The sequence below is a fragment of the Phyllobates terribilis genome, unplaced genomic scaffold, assembly GCF_046119375.1.
Source record: "Phyllobates terribilis strain yellow unplaced genomic scaffold, ASM4611937v1 Scaffold_1__5_contigs__length_1240528914, whole genome shotgun sequence".
Taxonomy (NCBI): domain Eukaryota; kingdom Metazoa; phylum Chordata; class Amphibia; order Anura; family Dendrobatidae; genus Phyllobates; species Phyllobates terribilis.
The window spans coordinates 356,250,409-356,270,644 of NW_027362761.1; the positions used below are offsets into that span (position 1 = coordinate 356,250,409).

Consider the following 20,236-nt stretch of genomic DNA (forward strand, 5'->3'; position numbering starts at 1 on the left):
GCCGTTTAGCAATAGGATTAATTATTTTATATATTAACCCCTTTAAAGCCCATGACGTACTAATACGCGTCTGTGCACTGGGCTTTAAGAGCCTGACCCGTATTAGTACGTCATGGCGATCGCGCGCTCACACAGGCTGTGCGGGCGCGATCGCCGCCGGGTGTCAGCTGATTGTCACAACTGACACCCGGTACTATGTGCAGGGAGCGGTCCTGCACCGCTCCCAGCACATTAACCCGCGCAATGCTGCGATCGAAGGCAAGGGGAGGTAATCGCCGATACTCCCCTCCTCTTCCGGCGTCCAGCGCTGTCGTCATGACAACATCCGGGTCACCAGACAGCAGGAAGATTGTTTGGTCATGCGCAGTGCATCTCCAAACTATCTTCTCCCCTGTCCAGCGCTGACTGCCTGCATGGCACAGGGATGGTGCTGCATTCCTGTGCCATGCAGGCGATCAGAATAAAAAAAAGTGAAAGTCCCATAGTGGGACAAAGTAAAAAAGTAAAAAAAACTGTGTGAAAGTGAAGAAAATAAATAAATAAATAATCCACTAAAAATAAAAATATAATGTACCCATCAATAAATATTATGAAAAAAAACCAAACAAACAATAAAAGTACACATATTTGGTATCGCCGCGTCCGTAACGACCTGACCTAGAAAACTGTTCCACTAGTTAACCCCTTCAGTGAACACGGTAAAAAAAAAAAAAACAAAGCAAAAAAACAATGCTTTATCATACCGCCAAACAAAAAATGGAATAACACGCGATCAAAAAGACGAATATAAATAAAAATGGTACCGCTGAAAACGTCATCTCATCCCGCAAAAAACAAGCCACCATACAGCTCCATCATCCGAAAAATCAAAAAGTTAGAGCTCTCAGAATAAAGCGATGCAAAAAATAATTTTTTCTATAAAATAGCTTTTACTGTGTAAAAGCGCCAAAACAAAAAAAATGATATAAATGTGGTACCGCTGTAAACATACTGACCCGAAGAATAAAGCTGCCTTATCAATTTTACCACACGCGGAACAGAATAAAAAAATGTAAAAAAACACAATTCCTGAATTGTTGGTTTTTGTTTATTCTGCCTCCCAAAAATAGGAATAGAAAGCGATCAAAAAATGTCACGTGCCTGAAAATGGCACCAATAAAAACGTCAACTCATCCCGCAAAAAACAAGCCGTCACATGACTGTCTGCCAAAATATGGCGATGCAAAAACTAGATTTTACAAAATGTGTCTTTTAGTGTGTGACAGCTGTCAATCATAAAAACCCGATATGATTCTGGTATTGCTGTAATCGCACAGACCTGAAGAATAAAGTAATCTCATCACTTATACCGCATGAGGAACGGCGTAAAAAATAAATGCTAGGGCTGGGGTTGGGGTTGTGCTAATGTTAGGGTTGGGGTTGGTTTTTTTTCCAATGTTAAAAAAGATGACGATATGGCGACTAGTGTTGAGCGCAAGTGCTCGCTACTTGAGTTTGCATCGGGTGCTCGGGTATGCACTGAGTATCGCGGGTGCTCGAGTCTCCGCTCCATATGCTTCGCGTCGCGGCCAAAAAAAACCTTGCGTGGATTGCCTGCCATGCACGAGCGATCCCCGCATGTTTTTTTGGGGCTGTCTAATAACCGTGAAACATGCGGGCGGGGACTCGAGCGTTTCACTTGAGCACCCGTGATACATGGTGCATACCCGAGTACCCGATGCAAACTCAAGTAGCGAGCACTTGCGCTCAAGACTAATGACAACTTATTCAATATGATGACCTAATGTTATCAAATTCTGTGTCGTACCTCTGGGTTCAAAATGTTCGCTATACCCCTTAATAAAATCCTTGAGGGGTATAGTTTCCAAAATGGGGTCACTTGTGGGGGAGCTCCACTGTTTAGGCACATCAGGGGCTCTCCAAACGCAACATGGTGTCCGCTAACAATTTGAGCCGATTTTTCCATTCAATTTGTTAGCTTACACCATGTTGCGTTTGGAGAGCCCCTGATGTGCCTAAACAGTGGAGCTCCCCCACAAGTGACCCCATTTTGGAAACTAGACCCCCCCAAGGCACCTATCTAGATGCATAGTGAGCACTTGGAACCCTCCTGGTGCTTCACAAATTGATTTGTAAAAATGAAAAAGTGGAAAAAAAAAAATACTTTTACGAATCAACTTGTGAAGCACCTAGGGGTTCCAAGTGACTTCAAATGTGATGTGGTCCCTAAAAAAATGGTTTTGTAAATTTTGTTGGAAAAATGAGAAATCGCTGGTCAACTTTTAACCCCTTATAGCTCCCTAACAAAAAAAAAAAGGTTGATTCCAAAATTGTGCTGATGTAAAGTAGACATGTGGGAAATGTTATTTATTAACTCTTTTGTGTGACATATCTCTCTGATTTAAGGGCATAAAAATTAAAATTTTCTAAATTTTCGCCAAATTTCCGTTTTTTTCACAATTAAACGCAAGTGATATCGAAGAAATTTTACCACTATCATGAAGTACAATATGTCACGAAAAAACAATCTCAGAATCAGGGGGATCCGTTGAAGCGTCCAGAGTAATTACCTCATAAAGTGACAGTGGTCAGAATTGTAAAAATTGGCCTGGTCATTAACGTGCAAACCACCCTCGGGGGTAAAGGGGTTAATAGATCGGACTATGCTAAACTCTGCGATGCCAAATGTGTATGTTTGATTTTTCTTATTTTATTTTGAATGGGCCGAAAGGATGGTGTTTTGAGGTTTTTTTTTTTTTTTTTATAAATATTTTTAAAAACATGTGTTTTTTATTTTTTTGAGCGCTTCAATAGTCTCCATGGAGACTAGAAGCTGTGATGTTCTGATCGCCTGTATGTAGATGAATTGCTCACTTGCTATGAGCGCCGACCGCTGGGCAGCACTCATAGCATCCTGGAAATGACAACTGCAGAGGTCTCCCGCAGACCCCAGATTGTCATGCCAACCCATCTGCGACGTGCTATCATGTGACATGGGCGCCAATGGGCGGGACTTATGACGTCCTTCCGCAATTCCACCCGTGGCTGTTAGGGGCACATGACAGCTGTACAGATCAGCAGTCATGTCCCCAGAAAGGTGCGGGCTCACGCTGAAGGGAGAGACACTAAATGTGCCGTACATGTACATCACATGTCGGAAAGGGGTTAAAATTGTATGTTGATGAATTGCAAGTGCGCTGGGTGGGCAGTGTATTTACAGCTCTCCTGCCTCTCCCTATTCCCTGCCCACTGCCTGCCTTCTGTCTGACTGGTCATTCATGTTTCCGTGACTTGTCAGTCAGAGACTGGCAGCGGGCTAGAAAAAAGCGGAGAGGTGGGAAGGCTATAGGTGTGGTTCCCATCTGTTGCACTTGCAACTCATTAGTTTACAATTTCAACTATAGATTTCTCTAAAACAGATTGTACAAGAAAGGTGAGGATTTAGTCAACGTTAAAGCACCTTTACATACATGTCATTAATCTGGGGTATAAAATCCTGATGACGCTTCTCAAAGTCAAAGTCCTCACATTATTCCTATAATGTTGAGGAATGAACTGAAGTGAACAGATCATAAAGAGAGAGCCCACCATCATAAGGGCTCTTTCACACGTCCTGATATTTCCGGTACCAGAGATATCCATGTCCATGTGCACCTGTGTGGCACACGTGTTCCGCATCAGGATCACACGTACCGGCGCTTGGGAATCTGGGTACAGTTAGCGCTGTTCCCAAGCACCAGGTGCTGAACACTTCCCTCATCATTATCCCCTGCTGGAGCTGTGATCAGCACTAGCAGGGGACCATGATGAGAGCAGTAGTAGTAGTCTGCTCCCGCAGTGTCCACCTGTAAAAATAAGAATAAAATAAAAAAAATTCATATACTCACCTGTCCTAAGTGTCCCCCTCTGTAATCCATGCAACCGTTTACACCGGTGAGAATGACTCGCTCCAGCGAGCGGGCCCTTGACATCTGCTGAGCTCAATAAGTGATAGGACACCGCTCGCTGAGCGCAGCTCCGGGGCTGCTTGCTGGAGCTCGTCATTCTCCCCGGCTCCTCAGTGTGAGCGGTCTCGTGGATTACAGCGGGGGACACTTAAGGACAGGTGAGTGTGGTTTTTATTTTTTTTTTTTATTTTTTTTTTTATTCTCATTTTTACAGGTGGAGACACCAGGAGCAGACTACTACTTTCATCATTATCCCCTGCTGGTGCTGATCGCAACGCCAGCAGGGGACAATGATGAGAGCAGTGTTCAGCACCCGGTGCTTAGGAACAGCGCTAACTGTAGGCTGATTCCCAAGCGCCGGTACATGTCCCATGAATGGCATCCGTGTGCGGTACTTGAATGGGTCCTTGTGATCCGGGCTGCTGGCCAAAAACGGAAATGTATACGTGTGGAACATACGGTCCATTAAAACAGATGTGTCAGTTTTTCCCGTACGTATGGAAACTAGCACTACACGTACTGGACACACTGACGTGTGAAAGAGCCCTCCTAGATGAAGCTGTGGGGAATTGCCTAAAATTCCTTCAAACTGATGTGCAGGACTAATCAACAATTACTTTCCCTCATCCCCCCCCGGTCCCAAAAAAACCACTCATCTTTGAATCACTTGGTTTGGTTTTCTTTATCCACTTGTAGGACTTGTGCGAAAATCGAATTGTTTCAGGCCAGATTTATACCAAAATATGGAAAATGTCAGATTCTGTTGCCAAGTAATCCTAAATGTATAACCTTGTTTGTTTTTTAAATAGAATATGGCTGAAAACTTTCTTGATGGCGGTATCCAGATGGATTCCTTTGTTGATGAATATTTATCGAAGCGCAAATTGGCACATTTACGGCGTGTGAAAATAGAGAAACTTCAAGAGATGGTGTTAAAAGGACAGAGACTCCCTCAGGTTTCTATGCAGCCACAATCAAGACCATCTGAAGTTATCCAAGCCCCTCCATCATTGTACCCAGCACCTTTCAATACACCACCCTCAGTCATGCCTAGAAGAGCTGTCCCACCACCGCCGCCACCACAACCTGCGCAAGCTGGAATGTATCCAACTCCTTTTGCAATGGCTGCTCAGCAGCCTGCTCCGGGGCTCCCGTATGCAGCGTCCCCTTGTCCTCCTATTCCCTCACGGATAGGATATCAGCCTCCGGGTCAGATGCCGCAGCCTGGCTATCCTGTTCCATACACTCCTCAGTATCCCCCAGCTCTTCCTCAAAGACCACCTCAACGGCTGCCTCCAAACCCTGGCTTCATTTTGTAGTGATACTGCATGAGTTTCTCCTCAAACATTGGTGCTCCCATCTTTACACCATTTCTATCTTTCTGTGAGCTGGATATGTATGACATGTCTACATATTGGTATATACAGCAAGCCACAGGACTATTGTTTTTTTTTTTAATGACTGGCCACTGCTACCTTCTCTGTTCAGAAGGAAATTACAGACCATTTGGCTTGTAAACTAATTATTTTTGTGTTGGGTGGTTGAAGAGAGATTATGTAGGGTTAGGTTGCAAAACAAATGTGCAGACAGAGGGCGAGCATATTGACCAGAAGGATTTCTACTTCCTGTGCCACTGTGTTGCTTTTTATCCATGCTGAATTATACTCGTGAATGCTGCATTGGAATGAACAGTTATTACTTGACAGCCATTGGTAACATTAAAATCAACTGACAGTATGAGGAAGAACAAGGTAAAATGCACTGGTCCATTGCCAAAATCCTCAGGTTTCCTGTAATCTCCTAAGAGCCTGTGCAGAAGGTTGAACAAGTGACGTTTGCTCTGCATATCTTGTACCCAACTTTCAATGTGTTTAACAATAATTTAATAAAAGATCATAGTAATGTTACCGGAAATATACCTAGGACATTAACAGGATCATTCAGGGATTGGAATGTTACTAAATCTGTAATGTGTAGTCTAAATGCAAATTGTGTGGATGCAAATATTTTTCTTGATGGTCTGACAGCGATGCGTTGTGTAATATATGCACGTGGCTTTGATGTGCCTTAGACTAACTGCTAACTTCTGGACTCTTAAGAAACAAAGACTGCATATCTTATGTGAACTGCTAGGAAGGACTGCATTTGTTGTAAAAGTCCAGGTTACTGTTCTCCTATTACAAAGAACTTTATTCACTTCCTACCTTAAATCGAGTTTAAATAGAGGTAAATGAAAACTATTTTATTCATGCAAATTCTGAAAGGTATGACCATTTCCTACAGATGGTCATCCTGGATATACATAAGCCACTGCTTTATAGTTACTTTTTATTGGCAGCAGCGTAGGATTGAAGCATAGGGTTCAACTTTAAACACCAATTAGTGTCAGGATCTCATCCACATAAAAAGCTGAGTAAATACATTGCATTATGTACCAAGCATCGTGAGGTGATGAGCGCACGGCTTTGTGCAAATTTTGTTACGGATTTTGCTGCATTATATAGGGAACAAATTAACATGATTTGAAATTAATAGGTGTAGTCAGTTTCCACTCAAAATTATCTCCCCTTTGCATTTTCTGAAAAGAAAGTCTTCTACATATTAAACAATCTTCATATCTTCCCTTTTAAGCCAGCCCTGCAATCACAATGCTGCTGGTTGACACTTCACAAACGGCTTGGCTGCAATGTGCTGCACTTTATTCGGCTTTGTATATAGACACTATAGAGCACAGCATTCAATCACCAGAGGAGGAGAGCGGTAGGATTTCAGCTCATGCCGAATTGTAAATGCAGCTGTTGAGGGAAGATCTGTACAAGCTCAGAACCCATGCGTATTCAATGTTTATATCTGGTCAATCCACTTTATAAATGCTACAGCGATGCAATGGAAAAGAAAGGTGTAGGGTAAAGCCATACGTTTAAAGCTTTTATAAACCAGCTTAGACTGGTAGTTTTTCATTTTATTCTCAAAGCATAGATTTTGTTTTTCCTTTTCCTATGATTTTTCTCTATATCCAGTCCATTGTCAGGTTGTAACCTTACCAGTGGTGCATATAGCACCAAGATGCTGTTACTTGCAACCCATTGTCAGAATATACATTAATGGATTTATGTATTTTTTTCCATGGCTCATTAAAAGCTCTTAGTCTATAGTAGACAATACTTAAATGAAAATATAACTCCACTATTCCATGGAAGCCACTGAAGTCCTCATGGTCGGTGTACCCTTCCAGCTCTAGAGGCACTTAACCTTTTCTTTATACCATTTCTGCACTGAAGACCAAAAGGATTGGTGGTCTGACCCAGGAGACTACTAGCGTTGGATGTTTTATGGAGGTGCTCTAATCCCTCTGTGCAGACACTACACTATTCATATTTTCTATTGTAAAGGTTTGTTTATTAACAAAAGTGCAGTTGTTAATTTACCTGGATATTTTCAATAAACTACAACCTTCAGATTTGATTTTATGTTCCAGAAGCAGCTTGTCATTTCTGATACTGGGTTTTTTGTTTTTTTATATTACCCTTCCCATCTGACACCACACTAACAGGCTGGTATTTTTTTGTACAAATCTGAGACTGGTCATACACAGTAGATGAAATCTAATTTCCAATCAATGTCAGACCAGCCTATTTTTAAGTGACATGTTCAGGATTGTGGATCTGTGGCTATGCTTCCAGAGTGTTTTTTTTCCCTTTTTTTTATGTGGAGGAGGGTTGGGGGGAATTGATAAAGGGATTTAGTTACTACCTCTGGTAATATGCAATTATGAAATACACTATTAAAACTTTCTTTGTTGTAGGGACAGGGTAACAGATTTGATAAAAGTAAGTATCCCCTCCACAAGACAAACTTTGTGCACTGCTTTACATATAGTGTGCAAAAGACCTTAGAATTCTTTATAGCATACAGTGAAGGAAATAAGTATTTGACCCCTTGCTGGTTTTGTAAGTTTGCCCACTGACAAAGACATGAGTCTATAATATTAAGGGTAGGTTAATTTTAACATTGAGAGATAGCATATCAAAAAAAAATCAAGAAAATCACATTGTATAAACTAGATAAATTTATTTGCCTTTTGCAGTGAGAAATAAGTATTTGATCCCCTACAAACCAATATGAGTTCTGGCTCCTACAGACCAGTTAGACGCTTCTAACCAACTCGTCACCTGCATTAAAGACAGGTGTCTTACATAGTCACCTGTATAAATGACTCCTGTCCACAGACTCAATTAATCAGTCTCTTTCTTTTCACATGACAGGTTATTTTAAAATTAGACTGCTTTGATTTTGATACTTCCTGGTATTTGACTTTGCCTAAACTTTGATAGATTATGTATGGATTACATGCGTTTTTAGTGTGTTTCTGCAGCAGAAATGCACTTTATAACTGCAGATTTTCCCATCTAATGCAACTCTATAGGGAGTTTCTGCACATAAAGCTAGAAAATGACATGTTGCGAATTTGAAACACGCACCGCAGGTCAACTTAAGCAATGTATTTAAAATTTAAAAAAGCACAATTGGCAAGAGATGTCTATAAATCCCATTCACTTTGCTGGATCTGTAAGATGCTGCGTTTTCTGACACAGCGAAAATACACAGCATCTAACACTAACCAAAAACGCATCATGGGAACCAGGGCTGTGGAGTCTGTGTCCATTTTGGTGGAGTCAGTATAAAATGGACAGACTCCTAAAATATATAATATGGGTACAGTAGTACAATATAGGATGTGCTGTAAATTGTTTCATAGGAATTTGAGAAAGTTATGAAGTGTCTGCAAATTGAGGATAAAAGCCAAATCAGAATCTAAGTCATATTGCACGACTTGTTAAAGGGTTGATCGTTACTTGTAGGATTGCTGCTTCCAATAAGTGGTGCAATAGAGTTCAAGTCCTCTTTTTCTCTGAAGAGGCAGTTTGCATATGAAATGTCCTATAAATGTCTGTTCTGTTCCTGATCTCGGCTTTTAGTTGAGATGAATCTGTGCTGCACTTTATGTACACGCTCAGTAGTGAGGCCGGGCTGTGGAGTCAGGGAAATGGAGTCTGAGGTTTTGCTTACCGACTCCACAGCCCTGGTTGTCAAGGCTTGGAAGGAAAAGTGGATTACCCAAAATTTGAAACATAGGGGAGAGATACAGTATAATATGAGCACGCACTACAGGAAGGGAACAACATGCAAGGGGCACCCAAATTGTGGGATGCGTGTTAAGTGCTCTGACTAAAAATGGTTCTAGCTAGGGAGTCTATTTGAGAGGGATACTGGTAAAGCTCTGCTCAATCCCAACCTACACCAGTCCAGGACGCTAGAAAGGTGGGTTGTTATATAGTAAGATCTAAAATCGGGCAATGCTATACCTCCCTAATATTTAGGGTAGTACAATATGGCTCTTCTAACACGGGAAGTTTGCCAGACCATATAAATTGGGTTTGAACTGAAGTCAGACTGCTAAAGAAGGATGAGGAGAGCCTAATAGGGAGAGAGCCTGTATTGCATACAGGATCTGAGGGAGAATGTTCATTTAAAAATCGCGCTGCTACCGAACCACGTAAAAGTGTCCTTCGTCCATCTTGAGCAGTTCTCCAGTACCGATTGTAATAATTTAGGGAAGTTAAGAGTATGTAAAATTTACATCTCTTGATAATAAGATCCCCAAATATTTTAAAGTCATGTTTGCCTATTTAAAGCGAAAAGCATTTTTCAAGGGCGCTAGAGTGGATGAAGGAGTATTAATGTTCAGGATTTCTGATTTGCAGAACTTGATTTTAAAGTTAGATAGGCTCCAATGGCCTAATTTAAATATGTAATAAATGCTAAAAACCTTGAATAATACAGATAAAGTATGATGCAAACAAAAGTGCCTCCAAACACAGTAAGATAACCCCACAGTGAATTCTTCCATCGTACCTGCCACATGCACAGTATGATGACCCTACTGTACCCCTCTCCCTCAATCCCCCGACGAAGAATTGTGACCCCATCAAAGTATGATTCTCCAACTGTAATCCCCACACTGTCCTCCATACAGTATAATGGCCACAAAAAAAGTTCTCCATACAGTATAATGGGCCCCACGTAGTCCTCCATACAGTATAACAGCGCCCTGCATTGCCTTCCATACAGTATAATGGGCCCACACCGTGCTCCATACAATGTAACAGGGCCCGCATTGCCTTCCACACAGTATAAACAGCCCCAAATAGTGCTCCACACAGTATAAACTAAAGCAAAGAGGAAAATGTATATGAATTAAAAAAATAACTTAAGTACCTATTTAAAAGAATCAGTAAAGAGTTAATATATGATATATAAACAAATGTATTAAACGGTTTATAGACCACAGTACTTAAACCAAAATTCTCAGCATGGTAATGTGAAAGATAATACAATTATGTCAATCCACATTAAATACTAGCCAATGTCCCTTTAATATAAATTAGCTATAAAAAATGAAGTTAGGGGAACAGCCAGTGGGAAAATTAATATGCTGCTAAGCTGAGTAGTAAAAAATGAATACACCATCAGCTAAGGGGTAAATTAGCAAATCAATTAATTCGAGCAAGAGAGAATCTAGATGTCATTCTCCATTAAGTACATACTAAGAATACTAGGTGTTGGTGCCAGGGCTGCAAGAGGGGAACAATTTCTGTACCTATTCAATTGCTAACCCTGTCTCAAATTAGGCTGGCTGTCCCTATGCACGGAGACTGAATCCTTGACGTGTTTTGCTGATATGTGTCGGCTTCATCAAAGGGCGGGATCTGCTGAATCTGCAGCCTATTTAAAGGATTTACAGTGATTGATAGATTATCCAATCCCAAGGGGTCCCATATGATGTATAAGAAATAGCAGTATACTCCTCTACTTCCATAAGTACTGCAGAAAATGAACCAAATGGCCTCCATAGGAAAATCAATCCAAAAAATAGATTCATGAAGGATTAAAATTAATCCAAACAGAGCAACTAATTATATACTTTGGAAGAAAAACCTATACTCCAAATAAATTAGTCATGTCGGCTTATCAAAATAAATCAGACAGACAATCTCATCATGAGGTTGTCTACCTGGAACATAACGCTTATTGGGAGGTTCTCGTCAGGGACAGTAATCCCAAATTTTGTACAGTTTCTTTAATTTACCCAAAATATTATATATTCTAATTATAACAATTACAGGATAAAATATCCCGCAAATGTTATCAAGACTTATGGAAACCACCATAAAATTAATAAAGGAAGTAGATATAGATCAATCCATGGAAATAGAGATTTGATGGAACAAACTTAATCCCTACACAGGTTACACAATGGATTCAAAAGACTGTCAATAGGTGGTCAGTGTAGAGAATGTGTCTATACGAGTTATCTCTATATATCCTCCACTCCTGGTATAACCGGACAGGCTCATCAAAATAGATCAAGCCAGCCCCTATTAGAGTCATCTACCTCATATGAATGACTTGTGGGAGAATAGTCATCAGAAGTTATTTTCCAGATTTAATATCAATCTGGATATGCTAGTAAATTATATTTAATTTGTAGTAGCACTTATCAAATAATATCATCATGATGTCCTATGGATTTCTAAAGAGCAAAGAGTCAAAGGAGGGACCTAAGAGGCCAACATGAAGTAAATGGGTGAGGTAAGATATGAGTTACATTTGTAGTGTCCTAAAAAACAGCCAAAATTATAGTCTTCATTTAGGCCATATGGATTGACCGAGTTCATGTGGAAAATCCATTCGCTTTCTTTCTTCAAGAGAGCAGAATCGACATCACCTCCCCTAATATCCAATTGAATCGGACATAAGGCCAATTCCTTAAGTTCTTTCCAGCGGAGACCATATAGATTCTTTTAAATGTTTGGCTATAGGGGTTGGAGTGAATACGCTGTTCTGCTTTTTACAGGTTTTTTTTCATCGTTCATTATGCTGTTGATATGTTCCCTAAGCCGTGTTTTAAGATCTCTCGTGGTTTTCTCCACGTATCTCAAGCCGCAGGGACATTCCAGAAATAAACTACTCCCATTGAAGAGCAGTTAATATGCGTTTTTAAAACATACATTTTCCCAAATGCATCAATTACGTCTTTCTTTGGAATTAGAATCTGGCATGCCCTGCATAGCTTGCACGGATAGAAGCCAGGACGTTTGGTCTCTGATTTCTTCACATTTCGTATAATGTGACTGGACAACAACAAATCCAAGAGGTATGTACTGTAGCTTTTCTATACCCCAAAGAAGCCCAAGGTGTTAAATTGTCATGAAGATCCCAATCTGACCTCAGGATATCCCAGTGTTTGCTTAGATTCTAAACATGAATAAACTTTAGAATATCCATAAGGGTCTGCCATTCTCATGATAGATTAATTATAAACTAATATTGACCTGAATTTTAGGAGTAAGTAGATCTTCCAGATTCGTTCTCAATGCTACATTATAATCCTCTTTTGATCATCTTTCTAGAGTAGTTCCTCTCCAGGAGTCTTTGAGTCAATTCTATAGCTCTTATTTTACATGACTTGGAGGTAGAGCAATTTTATCTAAGACAGACAAATTCTCCCTTAGGGATGCCTTTAACAGTGCTTATGGAATGAGCACTCTTGGCATCCAGGATACTATTAGTTGCTGTCTTTTTTTTTTCTATAAAAGGTCAGTTTGACCCTCATTATTGACATCGCTCTGGATCATTATATCTAGAAAAGGAATCAAGTTCTTGTAGAAAGAAAGCGTTAACTTCAAATTCAATTCATTAGTGTTCAGAGAATTAATGAACTCAAGTAGTTGTCAGTCAGTGCCATCCCAACTAATCAGCCCATCTATATAGCGCTTCCAAACGATGATGTGAGCTGTAAAGTCGGACATTGCTTCAGTGAAGACGATTTCCTCCTCCCACCATCCCAAATAAAGGTTAGCTAAACTGTGAGCTACGGCTGCACCCATCACGGTACCTCTAGTTTGAAGGTAAAAGCGATTATCGAATAAAAAATAATTCCTGGTGAGGATGTATTTTAGGAGTTTGAGAATGAAGTTTTTTCATGCTGGGTTTAGGTCTTGATTTCTTCCTGTCACATGATCAGCGGCCACACAAACTTTAGCGTGGTCAATACTTGTATACAGGCTTTCCATGTCGCACGTGGCCAAAAGCTCATGTCTCTCAAGTCTAGTATCTTTTAAGTTATGTAAAATTTGCATGGTGTCTCTTGTGTAAGATGGTAAGCCATACACATGTTCTCTTAATTCTTGGGCAAGACATTAGTTAGCCTTCTCTGTCATATTACCAATACCTGAAACTATTAGTCTTCTGGGCGGGTTCTCTATGCTCTTATGTATTTTTGGGAGAGAGCAAAAAGTTGCTACTTTTGGGTTGTCAGCCATTAAGAAATCTTTTTCATTTCTACTGATCACCTATGAATCCCAGTCCTCACGAATGATGGTGTTGTATTCATCCAGAAATTGTTCAGTGGGGCTCCCCAACTCCCCAATGGGGTCTGTAGCATTTCCATCATTAAGTTGTTTAGCCTCCAAAACATATTGATCTTTCCCCCTATATCCTATTTTTTGAACACGGCATCATCCCATTCCTTCATCTCGTTGATAATTCTCACATCTTCTACAATAAACTCAGATGTGTCCTTCTCTGGCAATGCTAGAATATCCTGTGCAGACCAGCTAGCTCGATGTCATCACAACATGCCCTCTGTACAGAGATGTGCAGAGGATCTGAAGACATCATGAGTAGCAGGGGAAGGGGCAGAGGGGAGTTTTTTTTTTTTTTTTTCTTTTTAATGTGAGGCCCTTTACATTATATGAAGCACTATGTGGGCGGAATGATGGGATGACGCGTCCTCCTCCATCATTGCTTTCAACTATATTGGCATCTAGGAGGCAGATCTACTTGAAAGTGCGATGCCAGGCAGAGAACCTGCCTGGCATTGCGGGTCAAATATACTCACCGAGGAGGGGGTGGCGTGACCGGAAGTCCACATGGGAAGACGTGGGTGAGGAGAGCTCCATACCCCAGGACTTAAATTTGCACTTTTAATTTTAGCACTTCGCCTACCATGGGGAAAAAACGGCAGCCCAAGACCCCCAAGGGCCCAGAGGCACCGACGCCGTTGACCCTGGATGACTTCTTTAGACAGGAGGCCCGGGAAACCTCCCAGCCATACAGCAGCACTGACATGCCGACAGATCACCCAGATCCCGATAGCAATCTGCCTATCACTCACCATGAAATCAGTGATCCTCACTGCGAGCGGCCCACGGACCGGTCCGGAGGGAGGCTGCCCTCCAGAAGCTGAGGGGCAACATGGTGAGTCCTCGCTGCGCTCGTCCACCAAGATGGCGCGGGACGCCGTGGCTCCGCCCTTCTCCTTCCTCGGATCTCCCGCCTGTAGCATAGAGCCGGCAGGGGGGGGGAGCAGAGAGACTGGCGGGGACGGAGCCTGCCGCAGCGCTCCGAGGTTCTGGATTCGGCTGCTACACCTTCACTTGCCGACTGGATGGAGACGCCGGAGGTGAGAGGGGACCCCCCGCTATCTGATGGATCTCCACCCGTACATGGAATCTAAAGGGGGGGCCGAGGGGGGTTCTGGGGGAAATCCCTGCTGGGACTGTGGATCGGACGCCTCAAATAGCCCCGGGATGGGAGTGCGCTATCCCCCTGGCCATACTGCTGCCTGCTGTGGCCCGTGCCTAAGCATCTGAGCCTGGACCACCATTGCTCCCCTCTCCTGCCCCCAGTCTGTCGGGGGAAGCCCATTCTTTGCATCAGCTGGAGAGGGCTTTCTTGGATCCCTCCTGGCCTCAGAGAGGACCTAAAGTCCCTAAACTGACTCCCCAACACTGGCATGCTTCTGAGGACGGAGAGGTTGGCACTGAAGCTATTACTTCACAACATGAGTCCCTCTTAGACATTGTTCATATTTGTGATCTTACACCCCCTCTCCAAGCCACCAATTCCTCCACCCCAATGCAACCCCCTCAGGATTGGTGGGCATTCATTCAACATCTCCCTACAAAAGAGGATTTTCAAAATCTTGTTCAAGAAGTAAAAAACACCTGTCGCACTGAGGTTGCAGCAATGCGCAAAGAGGTAGCTGAACTGTTCCACAGATTCCACCAATTAGAAGAGGATCATACCGCTGCAAGACAGGTCATTGGCCAATTGCAATCTATGGTGACCTCGCAGACAAAAGTCATTGGGGACTTACAGCGCCATGTCGAAGACCTCGATAACAGAGGCCGGAGACATATCAGGCTTAGAGGGATTCCTGAAGTCCGTGAAAAAGAGGATGTAGCGAGTACCCTCCAAACAATCTTCAACTCTATTCTCCGCCGCCCTCTGGACCAGCCTATACCTATGAACAGAGCCCATAGAGCACTGAAAACGAAAAATCTCGAAGGAACCCCGAGAGACGTTATTTGTCATATTACTGACTTTTGCCTGAAAGAGGAAATAATGGCTAAGGCATATGCCTCCAAACAGCCTACCTTCAAGGGAACCAAGGTTGATCTCTTTCAAGATTTGTCTTGGATTACACTTCAGCGTCGCCGTGCATTGAAACCCCTCCTTAAATCTATTACGAGACAAAAACATTCCCTACAAATGGGGTTTTCCATTTAGCTTGTCAGCACGACAGGGCACCACGGATGCGACACTGAGATACCCGGAAGATCTGCCTGCTTTCTGTAAAGCCTTCAACCTTGACCCACCGGACCTACCGGACTGGATGACGCCACCATTCTCCGCGCCCCTCCAGCCAACCTGGCAGTCAGTCTCCTCGAGGAAAAGACGAGCGGGAAACGTGAACAGAAACGCCTGAAAACTGGAACTTTAGTAATGGTCTTACTCATCTAATTCTTTCTCTTACAGGATGTCACCTGCGTTGCATAAATTTCCCCTATATTATCCCCTTCTTTTTATTTCCTTTCCCTCCCTTTCCCCTGCTCCTTTTCCCCTCCCTTAACCCCCCCCCTTTCTTTCCTCTTTCTGCCTCTATCTCCGTTCTCTAACCCTACCACACCTCCCTTTCCCTCCCTCCTGTAGGGGTCTCCATTATTGAGCTATACCTTATCTCCCCATACTGATGGGCTCGATCCTGTTAACATCCCTGGGGTGGAAGAACCCATTAGAACATATTTCTTCCTTTGTTACTCCCAGTGGTGACTTATCCATCCCCCGACAGGAGTACGGACCCTAATTATTCGTACCCCCTAAAAAGGGGTAGCAGAATATTTATAACCCATCTATGCTAGGATTTTCCAATCCAAAGGTCCTACTCTTGTACTCGGTCCAAAGTTGCTTGGTACCTGGTTAACAACTATATTTGTAATGTTACTACACTTGGTTATTTCTATACATGTTATTTTCCTCTAGGTTTTAAATGCGTCAACTATGTTACTGTATCGAGAGTTCCTCTAAATACGATAGTAGAAATTCGAGAGACTTCCCAATTGAAACGTAAACCTCCACCGCAGGTCCGTATTAACTTCGAATATGGTTAGATTACTCACTTTGAATGTTAAAGGTCTCAACTCCCCTATTAAGCGGAGATTTGCCTTGAAAGAAATAAGGGAATCTAACGCTGAGGTCATATTTCTACAAGAGACCCATTTGACTAACACTGGAACATTTAAATTTGCACAAAACTGGTTTCCCCGAGCTTACTCTGCGTCCTCACAATCGAAAAAGGCAGGGGTAGCTGTCCTGATTTCCCGGCACTGTGACTCCAGATCTAGACTACTTGTCTAGACCCACTAGGACGATACATAATACTTATGGGAGACATTGACAGTATCCAGGTTCTCTTATGCAATTTATATGCCCCTAATACCAGTCAGATATCCTTCCTCACTTCTGTCCTGAATAAACTCAATCCTGACTGGAATTGCATGCACATTATTGATGGGGATTTTAATCTTGCTTTTTCTGATAACTCTGACAGACTCTACATTCGACCCACCCCTGACTCACATCGGAGAAGTGTACACGACTCATTGCAATTCCAGAGATTAGTACGTAAACATGGACTCTATGACTTGTGGAGGGTAGATAACCCGACAGCTAGGCAGTTTACATTTTACTCTCACCCTCATCAGTCCCATAGTCGAATAGACTATTTTTTTGGTAACGTGATGGCGCTATGATTCCTGAAGCGGGCGACTATAGGGACTATCTCTTGGTCTGACCATGCTCCCCTGACTATGGATCTTGAGATCTCTTCCACCTGGACGAAACTTACACACTGGCGTCTTAACGAATCCCTTCTGACAAATAACATGACGAATGACATCCTGAAGACTTCCCTGTTACATTATTTTGCTGAAAACACACCTACCGCCCCTTCACTCACTTCTCTGTGGGAAGCGCATAAAGCAGTTTTCAGAGGAGAATGCTTAGCGCTATCCTCCCATCTGAAAAAAGATGCTAAACTGCAACACTCTCTCTATGAAGCTAAGCTTAAATCCGCTGAAGTCAAACTCATTGCGCGACCCAACCTCAGAGACCTGAAGGAAGTGATAGACCTCAGAACTAAATTGAAAGACCTGTCCCTGAGAAAGGTGGAAAAGCTCCTACGCTTCTCCCGTCAAAAGTACTATGAATATGGGAACAAAGCTCATACTATTTTGGCGAGACCGTTAAAGGAAAAAGCATACACGAATGCCCCATATGGTATCAGAAACTCCCAGGGACTCAAACTACGACCCTGACTGGATGGCTCGTGCTTTCTACGATTACTATTCTGCCCTTTATTCCCTACCCCCTACTATACCTCCTTACTCTCCTCCTGCAGACGCTTTCTAAGGCTATGTGCCCACGTTGCGGAAATGAAGCAGAAAATTTCAGCTTCATTTCCGCATGTCCTCTCCCGGAAAAACGCATGCGGAATTCCGCACGCGTTTATTGCGCGTTTATCGCGCGTTTTCCACATGCGGAATTGCCTTGCATTTTTAATGCATTACACAAGGCAATTCCGCATGCGGAAACGAAAAATTAATGGACATGCTGCGGATTTATAAACGCTGCGGAAAAATCCGCAGCATGGGCATAGAACTTGCGGATTCTCATTGGGTACAATGGGATGCGGATTACCAAGCGTTTTACAAGCGTTTCCGCTGCGGAAAATCCGCAGCAAAAACGCTTGTAATCCGCAACGTGGGCACGCAGTCTTAGAAGACTTTTTGACCTCATGTCGTCTCCCTAAACTCCCCCCTGACGCACTGTTAGATTTAAATAGATTAGTCTCGACTGAGGAGATTGAAAAAACGATTAAAAACCTACCTACCTCTAAAACCCCCAGGCCGGATGGTCTCCCATACTTATATTATAAAACCTGTGTCCCTACTCTCGCAACATATTGCTGCTTTATTTAACAATTTTCTAAAGGGAGGTCCAATCCCTGCCGCTATGCTCCACTCATATATCACGGTAATCCCCAAAGAAGGCAAGGATCCTATGGAATGTTCGAGCTATCGACCTATCAGTCTTTTGAATTCTGACCTTAAGATTTCTACAAAAATCCTGGCAGAGATTGAATACCTGGCTCCCGCAGTTAATTCATAAAGATCAGGTGGGTTTCGTGCGTTTCCGTCAGGCAGGAGATAACACGAGACGCATTCTGGACTTGATAGATGTGGTGAATAGAAGAGGTGACGAGGCACTTCTTCTAGGCCTAGACGCAGAGAAGGCCTTCGATAGGCTGGATTGGACGTTTATGTTTTCTACCCTACGCCATTTTGGCCTGTCGGGGCCCTTTGTTACCGCCCTTAAGGCTCTCTACTCTTGCCCTGAAGCTACTGTCCGTTTGCCTCATGCCCACTCCCAACAATACGTAATGGGACTCGCCATGGATGTCCTCTCTCCCCTTTACTTTACGTACTCCGCATTGAACCCCTGGCAGCCCAGATCCGTATTAACCCAGACATCACGGGGATCCGGATTGGGAGCAAAGACTTTAAAATTACCCTCTTTGCTGACGACGTTATGCTGTCCCTGACAAACCCCTTAATATCTCTCCCTAATTTGCAAAAGACACTGGATGTCTATTCTAAACTGTCTGGATATAAAATAAATTTGGGAAAGACTGAAGCTCTACCACTTAACATCACGGAACAGAGACTCACTTGCCTACAGCAATCATAGATTTGCCTGGGGTTTGTCCTCCATTAAATACTTGGGTATATATATCACCCCTAGATATGGAGAAATGTTCAGGGCAAATTTCCCCCAATTAATTAGAGATACCGAGAGACGTCTTAAACAATGGTCCTCTTTACCAATCTCATTCCTGGGAAAAATAGCCTCAATTAAAATATCTATATTGCTCAGATTCTTATACCTATTTGAAACTATCCTAGTTAAAATACCGATGGATACACTTAAAACAATCCAATCCATGATATTAAGATTTATTTGGCATTCTGGCCGCCACCGTATTCCTAGATCGGTACTATGTGCCCCTAGATCGCATGGAGGATTAAATTGCCCTGATATCGTTAAATACCACTATGCGACCCACTTGCGCCATATCCCCTCCTGGTCAAAACTTCTTGCCTACAATAAATGGAAGGAAATTGAAAAGCTGTGGTTGGCCCCCTATCACCCGGCGTCCCCCTAATGACATACCCACAACAGCACTTTTAGGCCCTATGGCATTCACCAGGGAGATTTGGAGGTCCTCGAGGATGAAATTTCAGCTAGCGCCCCATTCATCCTTCATGACCCCATTCCTGTATAATCCACATCTACCATATCTCTTCTCAGCAGGAATGGTGGCCACCTTGGCAAATGCAGGTCTTTTTTGTTTTAAGGATCTGGTGGACCCTCTGACCAGGAAATTTAAACCTTTTACTGATCTGGCTGATAAATACAAACTACCACAAACCTTATTCTACTCATACCAGCAGATAATCCACTATTTCAGATCTAATTTTGGCCCACCTGAATCCCTCACCCCATCTAGATTTGAGCAGTTATGCGCCGGCGTCCCTTCGACCAAGGGACTAATCTCAGACATATATTCTATTTTATATGAAACAAGAGGGGATTGTAGGGAGAGAAAATAGGAAGCGCAGGCTTCTAAGTGTAGTAGTTAGATTCCAAGGGTATATACTCAGTATAAATCCACTCACCTATTTGGTATCTTGAGGTAAAGCATGTAAATCCAATCAGTGGATCACTCCATTCCTCTTTCCATTCAGTTTGCTGCAGAAATCTGGGAGCTGGTGAGAGCACTGGACAGAGCTTTCATAGGCAATACCACTTTGTAAATGTTT

The 20,236-nt window shown here is 42.6% G+C and overlaps 1 protein-coding gene across 1 annotated transcript in view; it reads left to right on the plus strand.

The window, feature by feature from the left end:
- The window catches only part of VPS37B (VPS37B subunit of ESCRT-I), a 39,320-nt gene extending 31,903 nt beyond the window's left edge, over positions 1 to 7,417 (plus strand). The window contains exon 4 of the mRNA XM_073676221.1: positions 4,757 to 7,417. Coding sequence (XP_073532322.1) covers positions 4,757 to 5,266 — 510 coding nt within the window. The 3' untranslated portion in view covers positions 5,267 to 7,417. The remainder of the gene's footprint in view (positions 1 to 4,756) is intronic.
- Positions 7,418 to 20,236: the final 12,819 nt, after the last annotated feature.